The sequence below is a fragment of the Symphalangus syndactylus genome, chromosome 14 (assembly GCF_028878055.3).
Source record: "Symphalangus syndactylus isolate Jambi chromosome 14, NHGRI_mSymSyn1-v2.1_pri, whole genome shotgun sequence".
Lineage (NCBI taxonomy): Eukaryota > Metazoa > Chordata > Mammalia > Primates > Hylobatidae > Symphalangus > Symphalangus syndactylus.
The window spans coordinates 49,540,070-49,567,081 of NC_072436.2; the positions used below are offsets into that span (position 1 = coordinate 49,540,070).

Sequence of the window (27,012 nt, forward strand, 5' to 3'; positions counted from 1 at the left end):
AATGGAAGAATATAGGCTTATTTAAGTATCAACATGCATGCCATTTGGAACCTTTTTGGCACATTAGAAAAATAAACAACTTAATCAATTTTTCAAAAATAAAAAAAAGCTTGGCCGAGGCCACTGCTTTTTTTAAGAAGCTAGGTAAAATCCCCATCGCCATCGGATCCTGACTGACCAAGTGCTACTTTATAAGGTGATGCTAAATACCCCCAATGGCCTTCTCATGGACCTTCTTTTCCAGCTTAGATCTTGGCAATACATTTCTGCATAATCCATCCACCTATGGTATGGCCATTATAATTATAAAATATGTCCATTATAATTATAATTTAAACTAGCCCAAAATACACATCAGCCACCCAGTGTTTTTAATATGATGTCATATATAATATATATGATTGTTATATGGTATATATCATGACATACATATTACACATACATACATAATTCTTATTTCTTTCTCTTCATGTATATTAGGATCCAATCCATTTTCTTCCCCAAACATCCAGTAAATTACATCCTCTTCATTCAGCAAAGCAGAGCAGTTGAGCCTTACATTTTTTCCTGGTAAAAGTTGGCAACTAAAGTTCTGATTTTTGAAACTCAGGTTTCTCAAAAGTTTCAAAACAATATAATCAATGTATGTTAACCTAAAGCAAAACATGGTACTCCATCCCAGAAAGAGAATAAATATGCCTTGTTTTAAATTAAAAATATATATAAAGCAGAAGAAATAGGTAGCAATTACAAGTCATCATCAAAACATGATTTGGCTTCTTTTTAAACATTTATTTTTTAATCAACTATTAAAACTTAGAGTGATCAGTGTACTTTCTTTTCAGTACACAATTTAGTAGGTAGCATCAGGACAATACTCTCACTGAGACTTCTAGATAAACCAAATGCATAAATCACAAAAAAAATGACATTAAGCAAACATTAAAGACATCAAAGTGCAGAGAAAATAAAGACAAATTTTTGAACTGAAAGTGTGCTTAGGAAGGATCCTTTCTAGGGTGAGCTAAGATAGGTGGCCATTTCATTCCATGGAGGAATTTGCTTTGGTTCGGGATAAACAGAAAGAGTCTCATAGAAACAAGAAAATCCAGTGAAGCGCTCAGCAACTGCACAGGCTTGCAGAATTACTGCTAATTGCTCAGACAGCATAAAAGGATGTAAAGGCTGCACGATATCACTTGCAATCTCATGGTAATCAGGAGCACAAGTCTCATTAGAGAAAAGGCCTGCATCAAACACATGACTGCAGCACCTCCTCCCTCACCAGCTATCAGAGATGAAGACAGATTGGAGTGAACATACCTACATCCCAGCCATCCCAACTCAATTCTGAGTCAACTGAGATACTCAACTCTCAGGCTACCTACTTGTAAGAAAAAATAACACAAACTGTATTCACTTTAATTGTTTGATACACAAAGATCAACAACAATAAAAAGTTAAGAGACATACAGAGACACAGAAAATGTGCACAATAATCAATAGAAAAGACAGATAATAGAAGCAGACCTACAGATGCTGAATTTAGCAGATAAAACTCTAAGTAACTGTTTGAAAGAAAATAGAGGAAAAGATAAACAAGTGGATGGAAATACAGTCATTTTCGACAAAGTGTAATTTATTTTAAAAAGAATGAGTTGAATATTTTTATATCATGCATATATGATATACCAACTGTAACAGTAATTTTAAATATACAGATGGACTAAATACCATACTGACCATATTTCAAAAAAGATCCAAATACATGCAGTTTATGAGAGACACTTATGTATAGGACAAAAAAAAATGTTAGTAGTAAAGGGATGTTTAAAAAAAGACAAATATGCCAATTCCAAGCAAAAGAAAACTTGTGTGACTATATCATATGACAGAGCTACACATTGAGAGAGGAAGTGTTATGATAGATAAAGAGAGATATTTCATAATGATAAAAGTGTTAATTCAACAGGCATAAATCTGTGTATGTATATAAGATAGCTCCAAACTATATAAGACAAAAATTGACAGAACTAAAGGAGATAGAGACATATTGACCACAACAGCTGGAGATATTCACATCTCTTTCGGCATCACATGGAAAAAGCAGATAAAAGATTAGTAAGGATATAAATTTTTTGAACAACACCAATAATGAATTTAACCAAATAGACATTTAAAGAATAATAAAACAAAAACCTATAGAATATACCTTTGTTTCAAATGCACTTGGAACATTCAGCAAGATATACCATACTGTGGGCCTTAAGTAAGTCACTACAAATTCCAAAAGGTTGAAATGACACTGTGTATAATCTTGGGCTATAATGAATCTAAACAGGACATCAATAAGAGACAATAACTAGAAAGTTCACCAAATATTTGGAAATTAAGAAACACCAATTTTTTTTTGGTGGAAAAAGAAATCACAAGGCAAATTTTAAGAAATGGTTTAAACTGAATAGAATGAAAATATGAGAAACAGCTAAAGTAGTGTTTACAGGGAAACTTGGAGTTTCAATGTTTACACTACCAGATGATAATTAAAATTAATTATCTATCTCTTCAGGTCAACAAACTAGAACAAAAGGTGCAAGTTAAGCCCCACTGAGTCGAAGAAAAAAATAATAAAGACAAAGACAGAAATAAATAAAAATATAAAGCAGGTAAACCTCATGTACAAATGGCATAGGACTCCAGCTGCACTGGGCACATGTGGTCATATAAACCACTGTGACCCCAACTGTGGTTATAAGGTGGGGACTTTGGAAGCAATCAACAGAGACTTGCCACTTTTTAGTGATTTAACTTTAGACAAGTTACTTAGCCTTTTTGCACTTCAATTATTTAATTCATAAAATGAGAATACATGCCTCAGTGTTGCTTGGAGGATTTAATTCAATAATATATTTCAAAGACCTAGCACAATACCTGGCTTAGTATATTTAGCATATGTGAATTTCTTCCTTTCTTTCTTTCCTTTCTCTTTTGAAAGAAATTACTCAATTGGACATGTTGATTCATAAGGCTTTTCTAGACAAACCCCAAATATACAATCAATTCAGTCAATTGATTCAAAGTGAATCAATTAATCAAACATTCAGACCACGAAATTAGTTTGACTCATCTCTCCAGAGTGTTTTCACCGAATTTTTTAATTTATTATTGTTATTATTATTATTATTTTTGAGATAGAGTCTTGCTCTGTTGCCCAGGCTGGAGTGCAGTGGTGTGATTTCAGCTCATTACAACCTCGCCTCTTGGGTTCAAGAGATTCTCCTGCCTCAGTCTCCTGAGTCACTGGGACTACAGGTGCATGCCACCATGCCTGGCTAATTTTTGTATTTTTAGTAGAGATGGGGTTTCACCATGCTGGTCAGGTTGGTCTCGAACTCCTGACCTCAAGTGATCCACCTGCCTCGGCCTCCCAAAGTGCTGGGATTACAGGCATGAGCCACCATGCCTGGCCTAAATTTTCATATTTAGAAATGAACATAGAGACAGTTAAAGACAAGCCACACACAGCACAACAAAAACCTTAGTCTACAGATCACAGGCAGTTCCACCATCTCTTAAACTTTAAAATGTTGCCACTTTTAAGTCAGATTAAAAGTGGCAACATTCAAAAAATGGCACCCTTTTCTTAGTTTTGTAATGTTATTCAGTAAGTATGAAATGTGTATCCAGTGTCATTCAATAATGAATCATATTTACCCTCGGAAGACTCTATTATGTCCCCCACTTATAAACGCAGAATATATGTATATTGAAATATACCTAATTCCACTGCAACATGGTTAAGCTTTGGTCCAAGAAGAACCGGAACTATATTACTGCGATCTAGAAGTGACAAAAGAAAAGACAAATGTATTAGTGTTGCCTTGAGCTTCTCTAAGACAAGCATCTATGATAATATGCACATTTCATGTAACAAAGATTCCAATAGTTACTGGTTTACATTCACTTGAGTCCTATTTGCATTAACTAAAGGTCACAGATCATATTGTTTATAGCTTCATTCTCCATCAACTCCATGCTGACGGAGATGTTGAAAGCACCTTGTATCTAGTTTTCTCTCACTCAAATTGGCAGCTTCTGCTCACTTTAACTAAAAGGCAGAGGAAGATGCCCATCCACTGCAGCCTGACTCCCAGACGATCAAACATGCAAGAGTTGGACCATGCAAAATCACTGGGAAGAGCCTTTCTGCCCTGTCTCAATTCCCTCCATCTGTCCTCCTCAGCTGGCCAGTGATGGATTTACAGGTTGCAGGGACAAGACAGGTTGAGAAAAGCAAATCCCTCACTCTAGGTGCCCACCGTTCCCTTGCAGGATGCTGAGAGCAGTGTCCCTTCAATATTGTGCCCCGGGAGCCTCACCTCGGCCCTGGCCCTGCTGTTAAGTTCATGCCTGTAGGCCAAGTTCTACTTCTGCTTCTGAGCGGCTTCTGACCCCGACTGGAAGTACTGCACATATATTCTGCCCCCTCAGTCCCCATCTGGGTGATGCTGCCCCCTCAGTCCCCATCTGATGAAGTAAGTCATCACCCAGCAGGCTCTTGCCCAAGGTAGCTGGCAACTGCAAACCCTAAGAGCAGCTGTGGTCATAGATTTGAACTGGTGCATAGTTAAGTTATTGTTAGCCCTGATATCCACACTGGTAACTTTCCTCCCGACCAGGACTGTTCCCTGCTAGTAGCCCCGCTGCTTTGGGGGTGTTCCCAAGCAACATCCAGAACATCCCTTCTGGGACTTGCAGGTGCTCAACAAGCAGAATGCCTGGTTGAATGGAGTACAGTGAGACTCAGGAGCCCTCCTGCAGCTCCTGCACCTCCCTGAGCCCTCTCAGAAAGTGCAGTGCCAGAGTGAGTAGTGGAGAATGCAGTGGGCAGATATGTGGGCAAGAACAGGAGGATGAAACCAGCACAGTGGACTCCGGGGTTGAGAGTCAGGACTGGGTTATCCTGGGATTTGGAGTCTCTGGGCAAGCCTGGAATGCTGGCAGACAGGCAGGAGGAACTGAGATGTATCCAGGGAAAGAACTAACTCTCAGGTCTGACAGTAAGAAGCAAAATGGGCTTGAATTCAAAGACAAAGGTGCAGGAGGCAATTTCTGTGTGAGGGGGAAAACTCCTACTGAATACCTTTCTCTGGATCCATTTTTTCCCCCAGAAACTTACATGGGAGACTTGAGATGAGGCAGTGTGAAAGACATCTTTAGCAAAGGATGCTGTCTACTAAATCTCAAGTTATATCACTGGAAACCCAGATCAGCCTTGAGTTTGCACAACTGGTGTAAAGTGAAGGGTGCAGTCCCATGTAGGTCATGGAAGGAAGACAACATCTTATTTCGTGCCCTTGACATGACCAGTCTACCTAGGAGGCTATCAGAGTCAAAATGGCAGAGAGGTCCTCAGCAGTAGGAGGAGATGCCACCCGATCAGCCAGAGCATGAGACCAGGAAAGTGGCAGATGCCCCATGGGAATTCAGGTGACTGTGATTCACGAGCACGAGCTGAAGGCAATGGTACTCCTGGGCTCCAAAAACAGTGCCCAAAGTATGGCATTTTGGCAGGCTGAGGACTTTAAACCAAAGGACATTGGAAGGCCTCAAAGCAGCCTCAAAACCAAGATCTGTCTGAGCTTCTCCTGCCCTCCTGCTTCATGCCCCCATTCTCCCCAAAGCAAGTCATAGAAACCAGACTCCCTCTTTCCAAAGGCGGATCATACAAACTAGAATCCTTTTCCCCAAAGTAAGCCATAGAACCTAGAAGCATGACTCTAACCTTCTCCTGCCTTTCTGTCTAGGAGCTGGCTATAAATTCTTTGGCCTTCTTTGGTCTGATAGTAAGTCTTAAGACCCTCTGCCCTCTACCCAGGAAAAGGAAATGTAACAGAGAGGCCAAGAAGAATCTGGACAGGTCTTGCTGGGTTTCCCCACTCAGTCCATTAGCATTAGGTCATACCCTTTTGTCCAATCACATTTCTACATGGCTGTCCATGCTTCTAGAATCTAAGCATTTAAAAAGAAAAAAGTGGTTTTTCCTGAGTCTTGGGGTATTCATTTATTTCCTTTTTTTTTTTTTTTCTTTTTTGAGACCGAGTCTCGTTCTGGAGTGCAATGGCACAATCTCGGCTCACTGCAACCTCCACCTCCTGGGTTCAAGCAATTTTCCCTGCCTCAGCCTCCCAAGCAGCTGGGATTACAGGTGCCCACCACCAAGCCCAGCTAATTTTTCTGTTTTTAGTAGAGATGGGGTTTTGCCATGTTGGCCAGGCCTGTCTCGAACTCCTGGCCTCAGGTGATCCGCCCACCTTGGCCTCCCAAAGTGCTAGGATTACAGGTGTGAGCCACCACACCCGGCCCCGGGGTCTTCATTTCTGAAGGCTCCCATGTCACATAAAACTTGCCTGCCCCTTGTTAATCTGCCTTTTGTTATGGGAACATTGCCATGATCCTTAGGATGGGGAGGAGGGGTATCACACCTTTCCACCACTACAGCACTCACTATGTAGCAGCTGACAGATCTCCATCTGTGAAGGTAAGGGGACTGTAATAAAGACACAACACGGAGAAGGCGGGAGCTCAGAACCCCTCTGTCCTCAACACAGGTCAGAACACTTCCTAGCTGTCCTCCCCAACTCCAAGCTCTAATTTCTGTAGACTCGTGGCAAACTTTACCAAATCCAAAGAAAAATAGCCAGGATGGTGAAGTGTCTAGACTTCTTGTTGCATGTGGCATCAAAGGAGTTGTTTCTGTCTCAGTGATGCACACAACAGGCATGTAATGAGCACCTTTATGTGCCAAGTGCCAATCATAGGTATTCAAGATGCAAAGATGAGGAACAGAACTCAGTACAAACCTTTCCAGAAACTTTTCAAGTTATTGACAGAGGCACACATGTAATGCAAATCTGACAGCAATCGGAAATGCAAACGAGAGGCCATGGGGGCATGGAGGAGGAGCAATATTTGAGTGGAGTCCTGAAAGACTCAGTTGACATTCTCCAAGAAGACAAGAAAAATAAGATGGACAATTATGGGAGAAGAATAGCTTGTGCTGCAGGTGAGGTTTGGGAACCCAGCAGTGGGAGATGATCATTACAGCAGAACTCTTACTGTCCCTAGAGCCATCCTAGAGCTGTACACACACTCACTCAGTCATGGTCAGCCAACCCTACGAGGGATGAACCATTACTGTCCCATTTCATGATGAGGAATCTGAGGCAGAGAGGAACTAAGGAAATTAACTCACCCAAGGCCACAGTCTCATAGAGCTGTTGTGAGGATTATATGACATGATTCAACTCCAGTACTTGGCACTATCCCTGGCCCATAGCAAGTACCTTTTTAATAATGGATATTCCTACAGCTTCATCAAAGAAGGAAGGAAAGAGCTGCTGATAGGCAGAAAGCAAAGATGGTGGGAGACGGGGTAGGTTTTGAAAGTATCAAAGGAACAGAGATTTATATGAGATTAAAAATACATGTAGGAAAGTAAATTTGGAGAGTTTAGGGTAGATGATTACACATAGAATTTAAGTTTTTGAGTTTAAAAATTCAGTTATGGGTTTCCCAGGTTCTGGGCTGTAGCAGGCAGAATAATAGACCCCGAAGTTTCCCACATCCTACTCCCAAGTTCCTGTGAATATATGTTACATGGCAAAAGGAACCTCTAGATGTGATTATATTAAGGGTCCTCAGATGGGGGATCACCCTGGATTATCTAGGTGGGCACAATGTCATCTCAAGGTCCTCGTCAGAGGGAGACAGAAAGGTCAGAGTCAAAAAGGAGATGAGGTGAGGGAAGCGAATGTGTTTGGCTCTGAAATGAAGTGGCACAAGCCAAGAAATGCAGGTGGTCTCTAGAAGTTGGAGAAAGCAAAGGCAAAGAAACACATTTTCCAGCCTGGCACAGTGGCTGACGCCTGTAATCCCAGCACTTTGGGAGACCGAGGCGAGCGGATCACGAGGTCAGGAGATTGAGACTATCCTGGCTAACACGGTGAAACCCCATCTCTACTAAAAAAAATACAAAAGTTAGCCAGGCGTGGTGGTGGGTGCCTGTAGTCCCAGCTACTCGGGAGGCTGAGGGAGGAGAATGGCATGAACCTAGGAGGCAGGCTTGCAGTGAGCCCCGAGACTGCGCCACTGCACTCCAGCCTGGGCAACAGAGCAAGACTCCATCTCAAAAAAACAAAAATAAATAAAAAAATAAAAGAAACGCATTTTCCCCTACAGCCTCCCGAAGTAAAGCAATTCTGCCAAAACCTTGATTTTACCGAAGACCCTAAACTTGGGGTAATTTGTTTCTGTGGCAATGCGTGGGTGTATATAGCTACATGGTTGTAGTGAAGAGGAAAGATGTTGCTAAAGCAAAGGCTGTAGCAAATGTGAGCCCACAGATTTTGTTGAGCAAGCCACCCACACAAGTGTTACAGTTTCCAGTTTCTCAGGATGATGGGGAAAAAAATCCAGACTGGATAAGCCACCTGTCTTCAAATCACGAAAGGAGTTGTCATTTTAAGAAGGAGCCAGATTTAATCTGTGAAATTCTTGAAGGCAAATCAAAATCAGTGGTTGGAAGCTACGAGAAGGGATATTTGGACTCAATGGAAAAACAGACTTCAACAATCAGATATTAAAATCTGGACTACACTGCTCTGTGATTTGATCATTTCCTTGATAGTTCCCAAGAAGGGACTGGATGATCAATCATTGGCTGTGCCTTATGATGAATATCTTCACTGGGTGAGGTTTAATTAAATACCTTTAATGTCCCAGGATTCTGTTCTTCCATCACACACAGCCTGGGTCCAGCATCCCTCCCCTCCCACCAGCACATCAGTGTTCCTTACACTCTCTCAGTCGAGATCCCTTTCCCCAGCAGGTCACTGCTTCATGAGGCTCCACCTCCAAGACCCAGGTCAAATGGAGCCTCCTGCATCTGTCCTTCCCCCAACCTCCCCCTGCACTCTTGCAGCCTCACAGATGATGCTGTTTCATACACCTTTATGTAGCTTATTGCCTCTCCTGATTTTAACCAAATCCCTTGAGAATAGTACAGTGCTCACTTCATCTCATATTTCCTTGCTTCCCTGCCTCCCTGTGCTAAGTACAGTTCATTGAGTATAGATACCTTCACTAAATATTTGTGAAGTGAAAATGTAAATTCAACAACAAAAGATTCCACAATTTACTCAAACTTCATATATAAGAGAGAGCTGACTCATGTGAGGTTTATTCATACAGATTTTCATTTCCTGCCAAAAAGAAAGGTTTATTTAGCCAAGTAGAGGAGCACCAAAATGAAGATTTTGACCCTTATATTTGAACTAGTGGTGTGGTCACAACCCCAACTAAGTGGACTCTCAATCCCTACACAGTTTTGAAGAATGAAAAAATTCCATTTTACTAAAATACATCTGTTTCTTCCCAATTCTAGGATTTCCCTTACCTTCCACTATTGTTATATTGAAGGTTTTGGTGATGTTAAATAGTTTTCCATTATGATGAAGGAAATGCACGCAAGAGTAATACCCCTGATCTTCAAACTCAGCGTTCTTCTTTATCGTTGGGTTTTTATTGTTCTCCAGTAGTAGCTTCTTACAGTTCTGTTTTTAATAAAGCAAGTTAAAATACTTTAAGTAAAAGCCGAATTGATATTAGAGTGATCCAAATTTTTGAGTTAAAGATCTTTAGAGAAAAAGGAAAAAAGAATGGAAAGTAGCAGTTCCTGGATATATGTCCCAGTTACTTGGTAGTACTTTTACTGAAACAATTAAATGCTGTCTCATTGCTGTTGGCATGATTATCATTATTAATATATGCTGGGAAGTAGAGCATGGGGCAATATGAGCACTGTAGCTGCTTTCATCAATATTCTTTCATCTATCTCTTTTACACACATGCAGAGAGAGAGAAACAGGGAGAGACAGACAGACAGAGAGAGAGAACACTACTTCAAAAATCCTTGCTTGAGTCACAACCCTATTTCATACATGTTCAGTCCAATTTTGTGTATTCTGGACTATGCATCCCAGGGGTGGATAGTGGGATGGGTGTAGAATTACTCAGAGAATGAGTAGCTAGCAGACCACCCACACCTTTGACACCCTCCATCAGAAGCCAGCGAGCTGATTAGAAATGCATCAACAATATTCAAATCCATAGGTACACTCAAACATCTCTCTCTCACACACACATTTCCATACATGTCACAGGAATTAATACTAATTGTAATAAAGCCACTTTCTTCATTCCAGCACATCTGACACCCAGAGGTAGGTCCCAGAGCCATGCAGGGACCATGTGGGAAGGCTGGGGGCTAAATGGCCATCCTTGACCATTGGACACTGTTTCTGCAAACATCAAGCAAGGAGAACCTATTGCCCACAGACTTCTCCCTCAGAGCTGGCAGCCACTGGAGCTAGACCCACTGTGCATAGAATGTGCCCGTGAAGCACCCACATGTGTACCTCACGTCAGTAAATTATTTATATATAAGTCAAAATTTTATAAAGCCAAACTAATTTTTTCAAGCTATAGAAAAGATCAGAGACTCTTCATTTTCCTTTCCAATCAATTGTCTACTGATTTAGCTTCCTTGTTCTTGGGTGAAGTCATGATCAGTCAACAGGCTTAGAATACTTAGCCCTGTGGTCAATTGTTTGACTAAACATCCTTGGTGCACCAATGCTCTTAATTTAAATATCTGCATTTTGGAATTTCTTTCTTTTTTTTTTTTTTTTTTTTTTTTTTTTTTTTTTTTTTTTGAGACAGAGTCTTGCTCTGTCCCCCAGGCTGGAGTGCAGTGGCCTGATCTTGGCTCACTGCAACCTCCGCCTCCTGGGTTCAGATGATTCTCCTGCTTCAGCCTCCCAAGTAGCTGGGACTACAGGCACGTGCCACCACGCCTGGCTAATTTTTTTGTATTTTTAGTAGAGACAGGGTTTCATCTTATTAGCCAGGATGGTCTCCATCTCCTGACCTTGTGATCCGCCTGCCTTGGCCTCCCAAAGTGCTGAGATTACAGACGTGAGCCACCACACCCGAATGGAATTTCTTAAAACTTAGCACACCAAGCCTCACTAATTTACATGTACTGTAGCACATTTGTACATTGATGAGAAATAGAGTGAAGTCAACTCAGGACTGACTCAAATGTTTAGAAAACATTTCAGATAAGAGCTATCTTTGGAAATCACAAGTAAACAGTGTTCAAGCATAAGGCACAAACAAAAGTTTCAAGGATATTATCATCACTCGCTTCAGCTTTCCCAAGTTCTGTTCAGACCACTCTCTCATACTTTAAAGTCTCCATGACAGAGTCACATTATTCAGATTTGTTATTCCATATAAACTACATCAGCTGTCCCCAACCATTTTGACACAGAGACTGATTTCATGAATGACAATTTTTCCATGGACCAGGGTGGGTAGTGGTTGAGGGGGGATGGTTGGTTTTGGGATGATTCAAGTGCATTACATTTCTTGTGCACTTTATTTCTATTATTATTACACTGTAATATATAATGAAATAATTGTACAACTCACCATAATGTAGAATCAGTGGAGCCCTGAGCTTGTTTTCCTGCAACTAGGTGGTCCTATCTGGGGGTGATGGGAGACAGTGACAGATCATCAGGCATTAGATTCTCATAAGGAGCACGCAACATAGATTCCTCATATGCACAGTTCACAATAGGGTTCTTGCTCCTGTGAGAGTCTAATGCCACTGTGGACCTCACAGGAGGTGGTAATGTGAGTGAGGGAGACTGGCCCAGGGATTGGGGACCCCTGAACTACACAATTTGTGGTGTTTGTGTGTGTGGATGGGAGTGTGTATGGTTTTTATGCATACACACACTGTATACTCACACACACTATGTATGTGTATACATAATTCCTATACGGTGGTCTAAAAGAGCATTTTTTTAATCATACTTTAAAGTTTTGGGTTACATGTGCAGAATGTGCAGGTTTGTTACATAGGTATACACGTGCCATGGTGGTTTGCTGGAACCATCAATCTGAGAAAGTAGGTATTTCTCCTAATGCTATCCATCCCCTACCCCTCCACCCCCCACAACAGGCTCCGGTGTGTGATGTTCCCCTCCCTGTGTCCATGTGTTCTCATTGTTCACCTCCCACTTATGAGTGAGAACATGCAGTGTTTGGTTTTCTATTCCTGTGTTAGTTTTCTGAGAATGATGGTTTCCAGCTTCATCCATGTCCCTACAAAGGACATGAACTCATCCTTTTTTTATGGCTGCATAGTATTCCATGGTGTATAAGAGCTTTTAAAATTCAACAAGTAAAAGGTATGCCAACTGAAGAAAACAGAAAAAAATAAACAGGCAACCCACAAAATTGCCTGATTGCAGTAAGATGCAATAAGTATAGACAAAAGTTTAATTTATTACTAAGAAAAGTGAAAAAACCACTAGGAGTTTTAGAAATTTTTCATATCAAATTTTAAACATTCTAGGAGCATTATTTCCCAGTGTTGTGGAGGTGACAAAAAATTGGGATTCTTTTTTCAAGTGTGGGGTAAAATTGGCAGAGCTCCCTGGAGACGAGTTTGATAGTGTGAAGAAAAAGACATATAAACATGCTCACAGCCTTTGATCCAGTAATTCTACATTTAGGGATTTGGTTGAAGGACAAATTATATAAACACCCAAGGATCTGTGGAAGTGGTATTCATTTTAGCCTTTAAATAATAGTGAAAAATAGGCAATTCACAAATGTCCAATAATAATGGGATTAGTTAGATGAAACAAGGGGGTTAGTTAGATGAAACCAGGCACATAAAAACTGAAAGCCCATGTTTAGAAGATCATTTAAAGATGTGAAGGGATAGTCACAACATAATTCTTAGAGGAAAAAACACAAAAAAAATAAAATATACCACTTTCAAAAAGCAGATGCTTCACAGAAAAAACAAAGTCTCTAACTGATGTATTTATGAGTGATTTTTGCTTTCTTCACTTTTCAGTTTTAAAGTTAAAATATTATAAAAGCATTACCATTTCCATTTTATAAAATGAACTAATATATTCAGAAAAACATATACAATTGAGTTTTACATGTTAAGTACATGTGACAGGAGAAAATGGAAATCCTTAAACTAGAATTCCTAAAAATTAACTTATCAAAAGAGAAGGAAAATGAAGGAAGAGTGTGGGAGAAGAAGCTGTGATCATTTATTGAACACCAAATCCAGGGAAACTACTGTGGAACATATTTTAATACTATGTATCAGCTCTTGACAACAAGCCAGTGAGGATACTTGGCTCAAACAGGGCAAGTGAGCCATGTGGGATCAGGCAGCTTATTTGTTATGAGACCAAAATAGTAGCCCTCAGCCCCTCATTTGGGAATTTGATCTTTTCCATCAAGTCTTAAAGTTCAAATATTATAAAAGCATTACCTTATACAATGATGTGCTGTTGACCAGTGTTTGATAGTAACTGTTTTCACAGGTTATCTGCAAAAATTTTTTAACTTCCACAATTTTACTAGTTACTTGTCTTTCAGTAAAACAGCTGTGTTTATTTCTTCTGATGACATTTAATTTCCATTTCTGAGTATAATTTCTATGGAATAAAAGTGTAAAGGTATTTTATAATGCTACAGAAACTTTGCAAATATCACCCATCTTCCCTTTAGTAACCAGTTATAACATTTTTCCTTTATTTTTATTAAAGAGATTGATTCATTGATGTGCAAACCCTGCTCTGCCTCCTCTTGATTCAGAGGAGCAAGAACTTTAAAAACTGTCATGGGAGCAGGGGGTAATAAATGAAAACCTGAGCCGTCTACACACAGAGACACACACATGCACACACACACGCACATATCCTACTGCAGACAGTATATTATGGATGTCAGAAAAGCAAATCTTCACAATGTCAGTGATCTTCACTGATGGATATGTTCAGAGAGTCTTGGCCCAGGATGGGAGGGTGGCTTTGGTTTCAAAAGGTATATAAACTCCTGATGTTGTTTTCTCAATGTGTGTGTATATGAATTAGGTTTTGTTTCTCAAGGCAATTTGTTCCAATCCCCTTCTTTTACTGTTGAATAAACCAAAGTCTGGAGTTGCTGCCCTCAGTGTAATTGAATTAGCTCTTTAAATGCCTTACTGACCAAAAGTGAGTGTGAATAGATTTTATAGTTGTTGTTACTCCTGATCAGAAATTAGTGATCAGGACTATCACTAGGCCAGGTGCAGTGGCTCACACCTGTAATCCCAGCACTTTGGGAGACCAAGGCAAGTGGATCACCTGAGGTCAGGAGTTTGAGACCAGCCTGGCCAATGTGGTGAAACTCTGTCTCTACTAAAACTACAAAAATTAGCTGGGTGTGGTAATCCCAGCTACTCGGGAAGCTGAGGCAGGAGGCGGAGGTTGCAGTGAGTGGAGATCGCGCCATTGCACTCCAGCCTGGGTAACAAGAACGAAATTCCATCTCAAAACAAAACAAAACAAAACAAAACAAACAAAAAAGGTGATCTAGAATTGGAAAACAATACGGTATTTTTTAAATGAAGTTTTTAAAGAGAAAATGTTTCATATTTGATGTTTGCTTCTGCTGCACCTGTGATGTATAGATTCATTTGCTAAATACATCAGACACGTGTTTTTAAGTTATCCTCTATGCCTGACACATTTGTGCCCACCTTAGGCTCTTCCAGTTCCCCTTTAGGTCTACAATAGGATAGAAGGAAGAAAAGACTAACACTTACTGAGTTCCAGGTATTAGACTATGGACATGTAAGGGAAATTACTATTTTCCTTAGACTCAGATGAGAATGCTAAATCTCAGACAGGTTAAACAACTCACACAGGCCACACACTTGCTACAAGATGGGGCCAGGATGCAAATGCACATCTATTTGGTCCCAGAGGCCAGAAGTGCTCTGCAAAATTCTACATTTTCACAATCCAATGAATCTGGTCCCTTCACCTTGGGCATGAATTTATAAAAGATTGGCCATGACTGGAGAATGTGGCAGGCTGTTGTCACAGTTATAGGTAGTGGGTCTGTGGCCATGGGGCATGATAGAGCTACCTGGCCCTTGAAGTGGATTCAGGATCCCATTGGCAGCACCTTCTTCTCAAGTGTGTTTTTGTAAAGTCTCCCCAACTTTGGCCTCAATGAATTGGAGAGATAGAGATTTCTGGATCTCTATGACTTGTTGCTTAAAAGGAATAGGGTACATGAATATCCCCATTTTTTCAGACTACATTGTTCTCTACCTCTGTAATCCTCAATTCCTAACACTCAACAAATGCTAGAGGACTGATGACACTCCATGTGCAGGACACTGTGCTGGGAACACTGAAACAATCAACAACACATTGCACCTGCCACCCAGGAGCTCCAAGGCTGGTGTTAACACTGAGGCCAACTGACCCAAAGCTGTGACCACACTTTCCTGCTGCAGGCCCAGCCCATCCTGGTTATGAAAACCACTCATTTGTGTCCACACACACCAGGGGATAAACACCAGCCCCCACTTCTGAGGCTGCTCACCAAGCTGAATTTGCTGCCTGTCAGCCTAGGATTGGTTTATTAGATTTCTGTGTGTACATTTCCCTCTACCTTCATTTCTTCATCTCTATCATTGAAAACTATCCCTTTTGTATCCCCTTGCCTCTTGGTTGATTTCTTTCTTAAAATTTGGTGGGATAAAGTGATTTTCACTGCAGGATTAAATTATCAGTCCTCAGTGGCATTTGATTATTAGCAATGTACTCCTAAAAATTAAAGAATTACTGTTCTAATGGGAAATTTTTAGGCATAAAGTCTGTTCACTGATAGATCCCACATCAAACTACAAAGGGTTACACACCTAAGTTAGAACACATATGTGTATACACACACATCTGCAGTAAATACTGCTTACTAATTATGCTATATTTGAATATGTCTGTATCTTCTATGTTCCTGGGTGTCTAAAACAACCTGCTTCCATGTAGAATTCCATTTATTTTCAAGGCCATTGTCAAAGCTGCTTCTCACCTCATCACTTTACTCTCATAGTGATCAGTCTCCAATATCCACTCTGGGACACCTCATTTTTCTTAGCATCTCCTGTCTGCTACCCTGTCTCTCCACACCTCTCTGAAATCCTGCCTCAATCTCTTGCTTCCATTGTTGCTTCCTAAGCCAGGCTGTATTCTCTACTCCCCATATCAGAAAGATGGCCAATGCCATTTGCTTCTGTTATCTCCAAGTGATGATCATAGATGCCTGGCTGTTCCTCTCAACGTGCTCTCTCAGCCCTGTCCAGAATACTTTATTCCTTTGAATTGTGCCTTCATTCAATCAGGAGTCGGAAGTTTGTGGTGGGGGGGTGGTGTTTGTTGTTCTTTTTCCTTTACCCCATTTGTGAGTATTCATTCTTCCTTAGCTTGTTATGAAAAATCCCAGTTGTGACCCATTTCTGTAATTATCACTCTTAAAAGGTCACCTAAAGATGTATTGGTTTTTATCAAAAGAGTTATTTAATTTTTTTTTGATGCCTGGGAGTTCCTATGTATAAAAACAAACAAAAATGACCTAATTTGGTGCAAAACCACAGGAGTGCTACCAAAGTTTCACAGTGATAGCTCACTCTGCTCTCAACAGCATGGTTGATAATGATGAGGACTCACTCTAGAAGTGCTTCTAAAAGAAATCTGCTACATATGAAATCTACACAACATCACCTTCAGCTGGCCCTGAGCTATTTCCTACAGGTCAGTCTCAAGTCTCTATAAAAATACCTACATATGTAGGTAGGTACATCTAAAAAGAAACATGTTTGGTAAGTGTGGGTGATGCTTTCAGTTGGCTGCGCCCATTTCATGGAAGTTATGCAACCCAATTATGAGTATCCTGGCACAATCTAGGGCCACCTCATGAGTAAAATGCAAAGCCCTTCCGTGTTGCCCTCTCTCACTGCCCCCAGCTGTGGGTTGCGATTGGCTGCCAGACACACACTTCCTCCACTAGCACTGCCACCTGGCTCCCAGTGAGCCCCTGCAGACTGGACTAGTGTGTGTCTGCATCAACCCCCACCAAGGATGCCACCCAGGAAGCTGACACTGCCCCATTTCACCACATATTAATATTATCGTGAAGTCCCAGCTGCTGATTTCATTTGACTGGGGGCATGTAGACAACAGGAGCAGCTGAATTTTAAAACTGACTTTCATGCAATCATCACTTATCATTGGTAAGGATCCCCTAAAAGGAAATCCTGTCAAGGTAATCTCCTTTCATTAAGGTCACTAAGAAAATAAGCAGAGAGAGAGAAACTTATTTTGTTCCATAACAAAGAATGTATTTCATGTCGTAGGAAGAGTAGGAAAGAAAAAGATGTGCTGATTATCTAGCCTTTCAGATTCCTGCATATTTGAGTTGCTGAACAAAGGACAAGAGGGCTGTGAAATACATTTTAAAAAGAAAGGGTTACTCACTCCATTTGGAAAAAGTAAGATCCTGTGTCATTCAACTCAACTGGCCAAAACTCCAAAACACAATCATGCAAAGCAATTCTCGATGAACTCCTTGGGTTCAGCTCCACACGTTCCTGTGATCCACTGCTTTTGTACCAGCTTTTGGTGGTTGTTTCAATCTCATGTGCAAGTGAACACGAGCAATGTTTCAGATAGAAAGGTTCCCCTTCAACCACAGTAATGTGGGGACGTGAAGTACAAGATTCTTCAAAAGATTAGTAAAGTAAAATAAATAAAAACAAAAACCAAAATGACAAAGGTAACTTTTTTGGTCTCCTAATGCATTAGGTGATGAAGCAAGGTTAGTAAGAAAGTCCTGAGAAATCTCGGTGTCATTTCCTGTGGGTTCTTTATTTTTGCATCAATCTTTCCAACGCTAGAAAGGATAAGGCACTTTCAGAACATAGATGAAAACACAACTTCTGACAGTTTCTCCCCAACAGGAAGGTATCAGAACTTAACCAACCATAGCTGGAAGACTGATAATTGTGTCATCTCTTAGAAGAAAATATTACACATTACAACTTCTTCAGAAGGAAAACCACAGAAGTCACAGTGCTGCCAAACCTACCTCAAAACATACCCTGCTGAGGAGTCTCAGTAGAACAGAAAATAAGAAACCTAGCAACCTTGGCATTCTTCTTCTGCACCATCAGAAATCTCACTCACCTTGCATTCACCCTGCCTATCTAACATTCCCTGGCAAGTGTGGGGATGGTTAAAGGTGTGCCTATGTAACTTACAGTGTGTGTACATTTATTATTACTGTAGGTCACCGTGTGGATAATCAAGAATTCATTAATATAATATCAATCCAAATTTGCATATCTGTCACTTTCCCTCTTTCTCAATTGACCCAGATTCTCTGGCTTTGGAAATATATCTGACCCTCATCTACACAGGATAGGTGCTCCTTCCCCTCTTTCTGCACTTGTGGTACTTCAAGTTCAGCATTAATGGGTCTTTCTCATAATCTACCTTCCAGTGACTCTCGGGTGCACTTTTACCGCATTTTGAGGATGAGAGTATTTAAATTGAATGAAACATTTCCCTTAGGACATGGACAGAATGCCCTCTCTATAGTCAGGGTTTGTTTCTCAAAGCAGCAGTCTGGTTTTAACTCAAAATTGTTAACCACAATATAAAGAGGAAGTGATGTGATAGAAGTATTCTGATATGGTTTGGCTGTGTCCCCCTCCAAACCTCATCTTGAATTTAATCATGGGGGCAGTCACTCTCACGCTGTTCTCATGATAGTGAGTGAGTTCTCATGAGATCTGATGGTTTTATAAGGGGCTTTCCCCCCTTTTGTAAGTTTCCTGAGGCCTCCCAGCCCTGCAGAACTGAATCCACTAAATCTTTCTCCTTTATAAATTACCTGGTCTCAGGTATGCCTTTATTAGCAGTGTGAGAATGGACTAATACAGTAAATTGGTACCAGGAGTGGGGTGCTACTGTAAAGATACCCAAAATGTGGAAGTGACTTTGGAACTGCATACAGGCAGAGGTTGGAACAGTTTGGAGGGCTCAGAAGAAGATAAGAAAATATGGAAAATTTGGAACTTCCTAAAGATTTGCTAAATGGCTTTGACCAAAATGCTGATAATGTTATGGACAATAAAGTCCAGGCTGAGGTGGTCTCAGATGGAGATGGGGAACTTTTGGGGAGCTGGAGCAAAAATGACTGTTGTTATGTTTTAGCAAAGAGATTAGTTGCATTTTGCCCTTGTCCTAGAGATCTACGGAACTTTGAACTTGAGAGATGATTATCTGGAAGAAGAAATTTCTAAAGAGCAAATCATTCAAGAGGTGACAGAGCATAAGAGTTTGGAAAATTCACAGCCTGAGGATGTGGTAGGAGACAAAAATCCATGTTCGCAGGGATGGGGGGTGCAGAATTAAAGCTGGTTGCAGAAATTTGCATAAGAAATGAGGACCCAAATGTTAATTGCCAAGATAATGGGAAAAATGCCTCTAGGGTATGTCAGAGATCTTCATGGCAGCCCCTCCCATCACAGGCCCAGAGTCCTAAGAGGAAAAAATGATTTCCTGGGATGGCCCAGGGCGCCCTTCTGTGTGCAGCCTAGGGACTTGGTGCCCTGCATCTTACCCCTCCAGCCATTGCTAAAACAGGCCAAGATACCAGGTCGGGCTGTGACTTCAGAGGGTGCAAGCCCCAAACCTTGGCAGCTTCCACATGGTGTTGAGCCTGCAGGTGCACAGAAGTCAAGAACTGAGGTTTGGGAACCTACGCCTAGGTTTCAGAGGATGTATGGAAACGCTGGATGTCCAGGCAAAAGTTTGCTGCAGGGGTGGAACTCTCATGGAGAACCTTTGCTAGGGTAGTGTGGAAGGGAAATGTGGTGTTGGGGCTCCCATACAGAGTCCCCATTGGGGTACAGCTAGTGGAGTTAAGAGAAGACAGCCACCATCCTCCAGGCCCCAGGATGATAGATTCACTGATAGCTTACACCATGCACTTGAAAAAGCCCAGAAACTCCACACCAGCCCATGAAAGAAGCCAGGAGGGGAGATGTACCCCGCAAAGCCACAGGAGCATAGCTGCCCAAGGCCATGGGATCCTACCTCTTGCAGCAGCATGACCTGGATATGAGACATGGAGTTGAAGGAGACTATTTTGGAACTTTAAGGTTTAATGACTTCCCTGTTAAATTTAGAACTTGCATGGGGCCAGTAGCCCCTTTGTTTTAGTCAATTTCTCCCATTTGGAAGGGGTGTATTTACTCAATGCCTGTACTCCCATTGTATCTAGGAAGTAACTAAAGTGCTCTTGAATTTTCCGACTCATAGGAAGGGACTTGCCTTGTCTCAGATGAGACTTTGGACTTTGATTTTAGAGTTAATGCTGGAATGAGTGAAGACTTTGGGGGACTGTTAGAAGGGCATGATTGTGTTTTGAAATGTGAGAGCATGAGATTTGGGAGAGGCCGGGGTGGAATGATATGATTTGGCTGTATCCCAACCCAAATCATCTTGAATTGTAGTTCCCATAAGCCCGATGTGTCATAGGAGGGACCTGGTGGAAGGTAATTTAATCATGGGGGTGATTACCATCATGCTGTGCTCCTGATAGTGAGTGAGTTCTCATAAGACCTGATGTTTTTATAAGGGACTTTTCCCCTTTTTGCTCAGCCTTTTCCTTGATGCTACCATGTGAAGAAGAATATGTTTTCTTCCCCTTTCACTATGATTGTAAGTTTCCTGAGACCTCCCCAGCCATACAGAACTGTGAATCAATAAAGTCTCTTTCCTTTATAAATTACCCAGTCTCAAGTATGCCTTTATTAGCAGCATGAGAATGGACTAATACACATTCTTTGAAAACATGGATGTCGAATCTACCTCAAAACACAAGAGTTAAGGAGCACCAACTTCATGTTTTCTGGTTGCAATACAATCTCTATCTTATACTAATACTTCAACATAGAAGGTGTGATACATGTGTATATGTGGGTGTCAGCTTCAATTGACATGCAAAACCATGGTGAGTCATTAACAGTTCATTTGTTTTCCTGTTTTAGAGTTAATATAATAAAGTGCATAGACCATACAATGTGTGCTCCTTTATGTCTGGGTTATTTTGACATGATTATGTTATAAATGCATTCATGCTGTAGCAGTGATGTGTTCTTTTCTCATTGCAATGTAGTATCTAATCTTGTTACCATTTGGCAATTTATCCATTTTATAAAAGGATGCATGTTGGGGATTGGTTTATTAAACAAATGTCTATTGGATATTGGGTTATTTTTAGGTTTCCAGGTTTTCGCTTGTCTTAAAAAGCTTCTATAAACACATATGACTGTGTTTGGATGGACATGTGCTCTCTGGAAGTATTATCATTTGAAGAAACTTAATGTGAATTACACACTCTCCAGAGGTGGGAGGTTGACAGTTGAAAGTCCACACCATCCCCCTCCTCAGGCAGCTAGAAGCTTTGGATATCTAATCATGGTTTACCATTAGAGGCTTTGTTGATTACCATAGTGCTTATTGGAAATGGTCCTTGATGGGATAAATAAGAGGAATTCAAGCTTTGTGGAGTTCCAAGTGCCAAAATAGGCACTCCTATTGTTCCATAAACACAGTATAAGAACCCAGCAGGGCCAACAACCAATGCCCTTTGGAATAAAGTCTGTGTTTGAAACTGTCTTGGGTTTGGACAATCATAGCATTTTGTCACTTAAACTCAACTAGTTTCAGTGAATCCTACAGGTAGAACATTGTCATGTCTCCCTAGGGTGAAACATTCATGAAAAGTGCTCTCCAGGGCAGGCAGGTGGGAGCTTGGCAACTTTGCACAACTGGCTGCATGGCTGTTTCTGTGCCTGAAACGTGCTCTCATTATAATGAGGAGTAAGGCTATTAGTGTATGTCCACAGGACATGGAACTCATGACACATTTTCCTGCACCTTGCTTTTCCACTCACTTGTTTCCGACAGATCATTACATATAAAAAAATGAAGATCTACCTCATTCTTTTACCATCTTGGTAGGGTTGTATTCCAGAGATCTCAATAATAAATGGATTCACATAAGTAAATATACCCTGAGATTGGATCTGTGTTATTTGAAAGTACCAAAAGCTTAATTCAGCTATCTCTTCAGCAGTAATTATCAAAGTAGGGAAATGAGCCCATGTATTTCCCTCTCCTAGATAATAGATCAAGGCAAATTAATATTTGTGCTCCCACTTTCTCCCCCAAAGCCTAAGAAATGCCTTGCTATTCAATCATGGAACGCTAAAGAACAGAGTCTCAGAATCCTTCTCAGTTAAAAAAAAAACAACTCTAGGCAATCATTGCTAATAAATTAAAATTGGTATTTGACATCTACTATGAAGCCTACTTGAGCTCCTTGGTCTAGCCAGTCTCTTTTTTGTATGTTCCGTCTCACTCTAATTTTTTTAAACCTGTCTAATGTATTTGTCATTTACTTTTCTCATTATTACCTAAATAATGAGATGAATCTTCACCTCCCTCTCAGGGAGGAGAGAGTGTGTTTCAAACTTCCTAAAACCCAACAATAAAGATGGCTGCCACCTCCTCAGTTTCAAATAACATGAAATAAATTTTCACCTCAGATAAATATAATTTATTTCAAGATGGAAGTTTTTCACTCTGCTCTCACTACATAAACTCAGACGGCAGAATCTTTTCTTTCCTGAATAAATTCAGCATCTTCAGTAGCCACTACATAAAAAAAAAACTTTGACATTCTTCCTCGATTGCTAATGAAATATGTTTGAGAATATGTATAATCACTTACCTGCAGCGCTTACAAATATAAGCACCCAAAGGGTCAGGGGTAATTCTCTACAATTCATGGTTTGGATTCTGCTTTAAATGGCTTCTCTGGAAAACAGAATAAAACAGATTCAGCCAAAGCTTTCAAACAAAAGCGTGTCTATCTTATGAAGGTTTAAAAATCTTCTGACACACAGATTTTTTAAAAACCAACCTAGAAGATTTTTATAATCCTTAATATAGCAACCAATTCTCAGAACTTTTGGCCATATAAAATTAATAAAATTTCAAAGCAATGAAGTTTTGCTTCTGGAAGAAATCCCTAGTAATTTATTTTACTGATACAACAGAATCTGATGGATTTCAAGCCTGGTCTACTAAATCCTGCTTCCAAGGTCAAAGTTGAGAACAACAGTGCTGCTACAAATATTACCATTCTGTGAATAAACAATCTGTGACATGCTGAGCTATGTATGGCCGTTCTGCCCATGTAAGAGCGTGTGTGTGTGTTTTCACTTCAAAATGTTCCTGAATTGTAATGAGATCTTCATTGAGGATTGAATTTTTAAAAATCCATCTTCCTCCTTCAGAACGTAGGTTTCATAATTCTAGGTACTAGGTCTATTTTGCTCTTCACTGTATCACTAAAATCCAGCACCATGCCTAGCACATGGCCAGCACTCACTAACATGTGTCACTGAGGAATAGGTGTGTGCATGTGTTTGCATGTGTCTGTGGCTGCCCATATGAGTTTACTTTAGGGAAATGGAGGGATGAAGTGACAGTCTCCTGCACTCCAGACTCCTCCTTTACATTGGCTGTGACCCAATGAAACTAAGATCTGCATTGAACTTTGATCCTACTACAACCTAGCATTTGGACTTCTGATTACAGCTTTAAGAGAAAGGATCCCCCACAGTGGAGACCATTCAGAGTCTAAATACTGCATAAACAACACCATATCCCTTGTTTACCATCCTGAGTGCAGGGAGCACAGCCTGATGGCAGAGTCTGGTTTCAGAAATACACAAACCTGGGCTGCCACTCTAGTTTGAGTCCTGACAAGCTGTGCAAAACTTGAGCAAGTCTTAGAGCCTGTTTACTCATTACCAAAACAGAGATGATAAAAAGGCCTGCCTCTGGAATTATTGAGTGATTAAACCGTCTAAGGCTTGGAGACTTAAACCATCTGTGGAGACTTTCTGAGTGCATGGCAGCTTCTCAGCTCAGAATAATTCCCCTCTCACCAATAACTACTCATCTTCCATCTTAAAAATAGGGTTATCAATGCCTGAATCCAGGATAAAGCTTAATGGCTAAGCTGCCAAACCATCCACATCCATCCTTAGGGAAAAATCACCAAATATTTGGTGGAATTTCCAAGAGATAATAATCAATAATGTAAAGGCCAAAGAAACAAGTATGAATGGAAAGTACCAACTGTGCATAATCAAATTAGACCAGTTCTATGGTTTGAAACCTCCCCCACTACCTCCACACACTTTTATTATTAACTCTGCCTATTCTTTTATCTTGGATAGAATAAAAAATGTTATTTCCTTTATGTCACTCTGATTAAGGCTGATATAACCTTATAAAAAGCACCACTTTAAAAAAAATTCAATATCTACCAAGAGACAAAGTTATTAGGAGATGATTCAGCAAACTGACAACTCTGAGTTTCAATATGAAACATATTAAGATCTCAGTATATAAAAATTAGTTGGTATTTGCACAGCATTCTGCAAATTTGGATGTGTGTATGTAAAATTTTTAATGTACTTAAGTTTTATGTGTGAATTTAAGAGATTTAGCTTATACTAAATAATGAATTCATTTCCAGAAAAAGAGTTATTCTGATAAATGTAACAGATACTCTAGCAAGTATTAATAAAATAGTTATAGAATAATATAAACATTAAATGTCTTACATGTAAGAATTTTAAGGATTTTTAATTGTTATGTTTAATATCAATATTTTTGCTTCTCCATAACTCTTAAGTTTCTTTCTTTTTAAAGGTTTTCTGATTTCTAAAGCAATTTACACTCAATGTAGGACATTTACAAAATGAAGACTGAAAGAAGAAAATAATCTCAACATGTATAACATTTTAGCATGTTTTCTTGTACTTTTTATAAATGTTGTCTCATAATTAAGATGTTTGGGCAGGCACGGTGGCTCATGCCTGCAATCCCAGCACTTTGGGAAGCCGAGATGGGCAGATCACGAGGTCAGGAGACTGAGACCATCCTGGCTAACATGGTGAAACCCCGTCTCTACTAAAAATACAAAAAATCAGCCTGGCATGGTGGCAGGCGCCTGTAGTCCCAGCTACTTGGGAGGCTGAGGAAGGGGAATGGTGTGAACCCGGGAGGCGGAGCTTGCAGTGAGCCGAGATCTCATCACTGCACTCCAGCCTGGGAGACAGAGTGAGACTCCGTCTCAAAAAAAAAAAAAAAAAAAAGATGTTTAAATGATTGCATATCCTGCATTTCCACTTAATTTTACATAATGAGCATTTTTCCTATGTCACAAAACTCTTCGTTAAAACCATTCTAATTGCCACTTAATATTACTTCGTGTGGATATATTATCATTTACCAGATGTATTAGAGATAATCACATGACCATCTTCACAGGTAAGGCAGGATGGCTCAGTTTTTTTTTGCAGCATGGGCTCAGGTGGCAGCCTGGGTGGATTTGAATCTCCATTCTACCCTCTACCAGCTAATCGATTGTGGGCAGCTGACTTACCTGTTCTGTGCCTCAACTTTCTTATCTATAGAAAGGGATAATAATACCATCTCCTGGAGCTGCTGTGAAAGTTAAATGAGTTACTATTGCAAGTGTCTGGTGAATGGTAATACCACTTAAATGTTAGCTATTATTATTTGTCTACATTTCTTATTATTTCCTGGATGTTACTCGATGGCAGTACAGTGATTGAGTTGAAGACTACATTGAAACCTGCCACATGCATGCTGCCAAACTGCATTCCAGAAATGTTGCAATGTTCGTATTCTCTCACTCAATAGCACAAGACAGCATCTATCGACCACACCCAGAAGCGCACTGAGCAGCTTACTTTTAAAATGTAATTAGACAGCCAAAATGGAAAAATGGTATCTCGTTTTCTGAGTTTGCATTTCTTTGGGTATAAATGAGGCAAATATTAATCACTTATTATCAGCCATTTTGTTTTCATGTTTATGAACCATCTCTTTATGTCTTTTGTCCAGTTCTCAGATGTTTGTCTAACTTGTTGTTTACTTTCTCTCTTTTGTTATGCTAATATATGACAAATTTTATATTGACGTAGTCAAACCAATCATTCTTTTGCTTTGAGATGTTTTCATTACTTTTAAGTGTAGAATATCCTTTCCTGTTGGTGGTCAAATAGATGCTTACGTAGTTTCTTCATTTTTATGGCTCAGTATTGTTTTGTTTTGTTTTTATATTTAACGTTTTTCATCCATCAACAATTAATTTTCTTGATTGACATGAAGATAGGGAGTAACTAAACTTACTTTCCTCAAATACCTGCTAATTACGTCTCCATTGTTAATTAAATAATCCTGTATTTCCCCTACGGTTTGCTGACACTAGCTTATAACGTACAGGTCCTCCCTGAGCACTCTACTGAAAATCTAGCACAGCATGCTTGCCCAAATGCAAACATGCACATACACACACACACACACACACACACATGCTCACACACACCACGTTTAGTTTTTCTATTCATAGCACTACCCTCCCACGTTTAGTTTTTCTATTCATAGCACTTATCACTAACTGTCATATTTTCACTTTATGTCTGCTTGATTCTTTGTTATTTGCTGAATTATTGAATGAATTAAATAAAATATACATAATTTTGAATCTAGGTGATCATCTGATCCATTGGCACATCTGCATAATCTACTTTTGAAATGCTTTTTAAAGCATGATATCTTGGAAAGTATGTTTTAGCAACTAATGTGAAATCTAGGCCACCAGCTCTCACCCAAGTTTGGAAAAAAAATAATGATGCCCGGGCTCCACCCAGCGGTCTGGAGGACAGACTGGGCATCCTGAGTCCTCAGAACTCCGCAGGTGACTCTAATGTACAGTCAGGTAGAGAGCTGCCGACATAGGGCACTTATTTGTATTCTTAGGAAAGTACATTTAATACATCTTAAATGCACATGTTTGATGTGTCTAAGACATATTAAATATTGTGCATGTACA

At 40.1% G+C, this 27,012-nt stretch overlaps 1 protein-coding gene across 12 annotated transcripts in view; it reads right to left on the reverse strand.

Moving 5' to 3' along the window:
• IL18R1 (interleukin 18 receptor 1) overlaps positions 1–27,012 on the reverse strand; it is a 42,540-nt gene that overhangs the window by 12,521 nt on the left and 3,007 nt on the right. For 4 of the 12 annotated variants that reach the window (XM_063616742.1, XM_063616743.1, XM_063616740.1 and 1 more), the window contains exons 3-8: positions 22,804–22,889; positions 17,475–17,718; positions 13,436–13,601; positions 9,458–9,614; positions 3,778–3,840; positions 447–567 (exon numbers count right to left, since the gene is read on the reverse strand). In XM_063616742.1, coding sequence (XP_063472812.1) covers positions 447–567; positions 3,778–3,840; positions 9,458–9,614; positions 13,436–13,601; positions 17,475–17,718; positions 22,804–22,861 — 809 coding nt within the window. In that variant the 5' untranslated portion in view covers positions 22,862–22,889. Of the gene's footprint in view, positions 1–446; positions 568–2,212; positions 2,334–3,777; positions 3,841–9,457; positions 9,615–11,556; positions 11,614–13,435; positions 13,602–17,474; positions 17,719–22,803; positions 22,890–27,012 lie in introns of those variants that run through there. The other 8 variants (XM_063616746.1, XM_063616745.1, XM_063616744.1 and 5 more) reach the window with 6 other exon arrangements.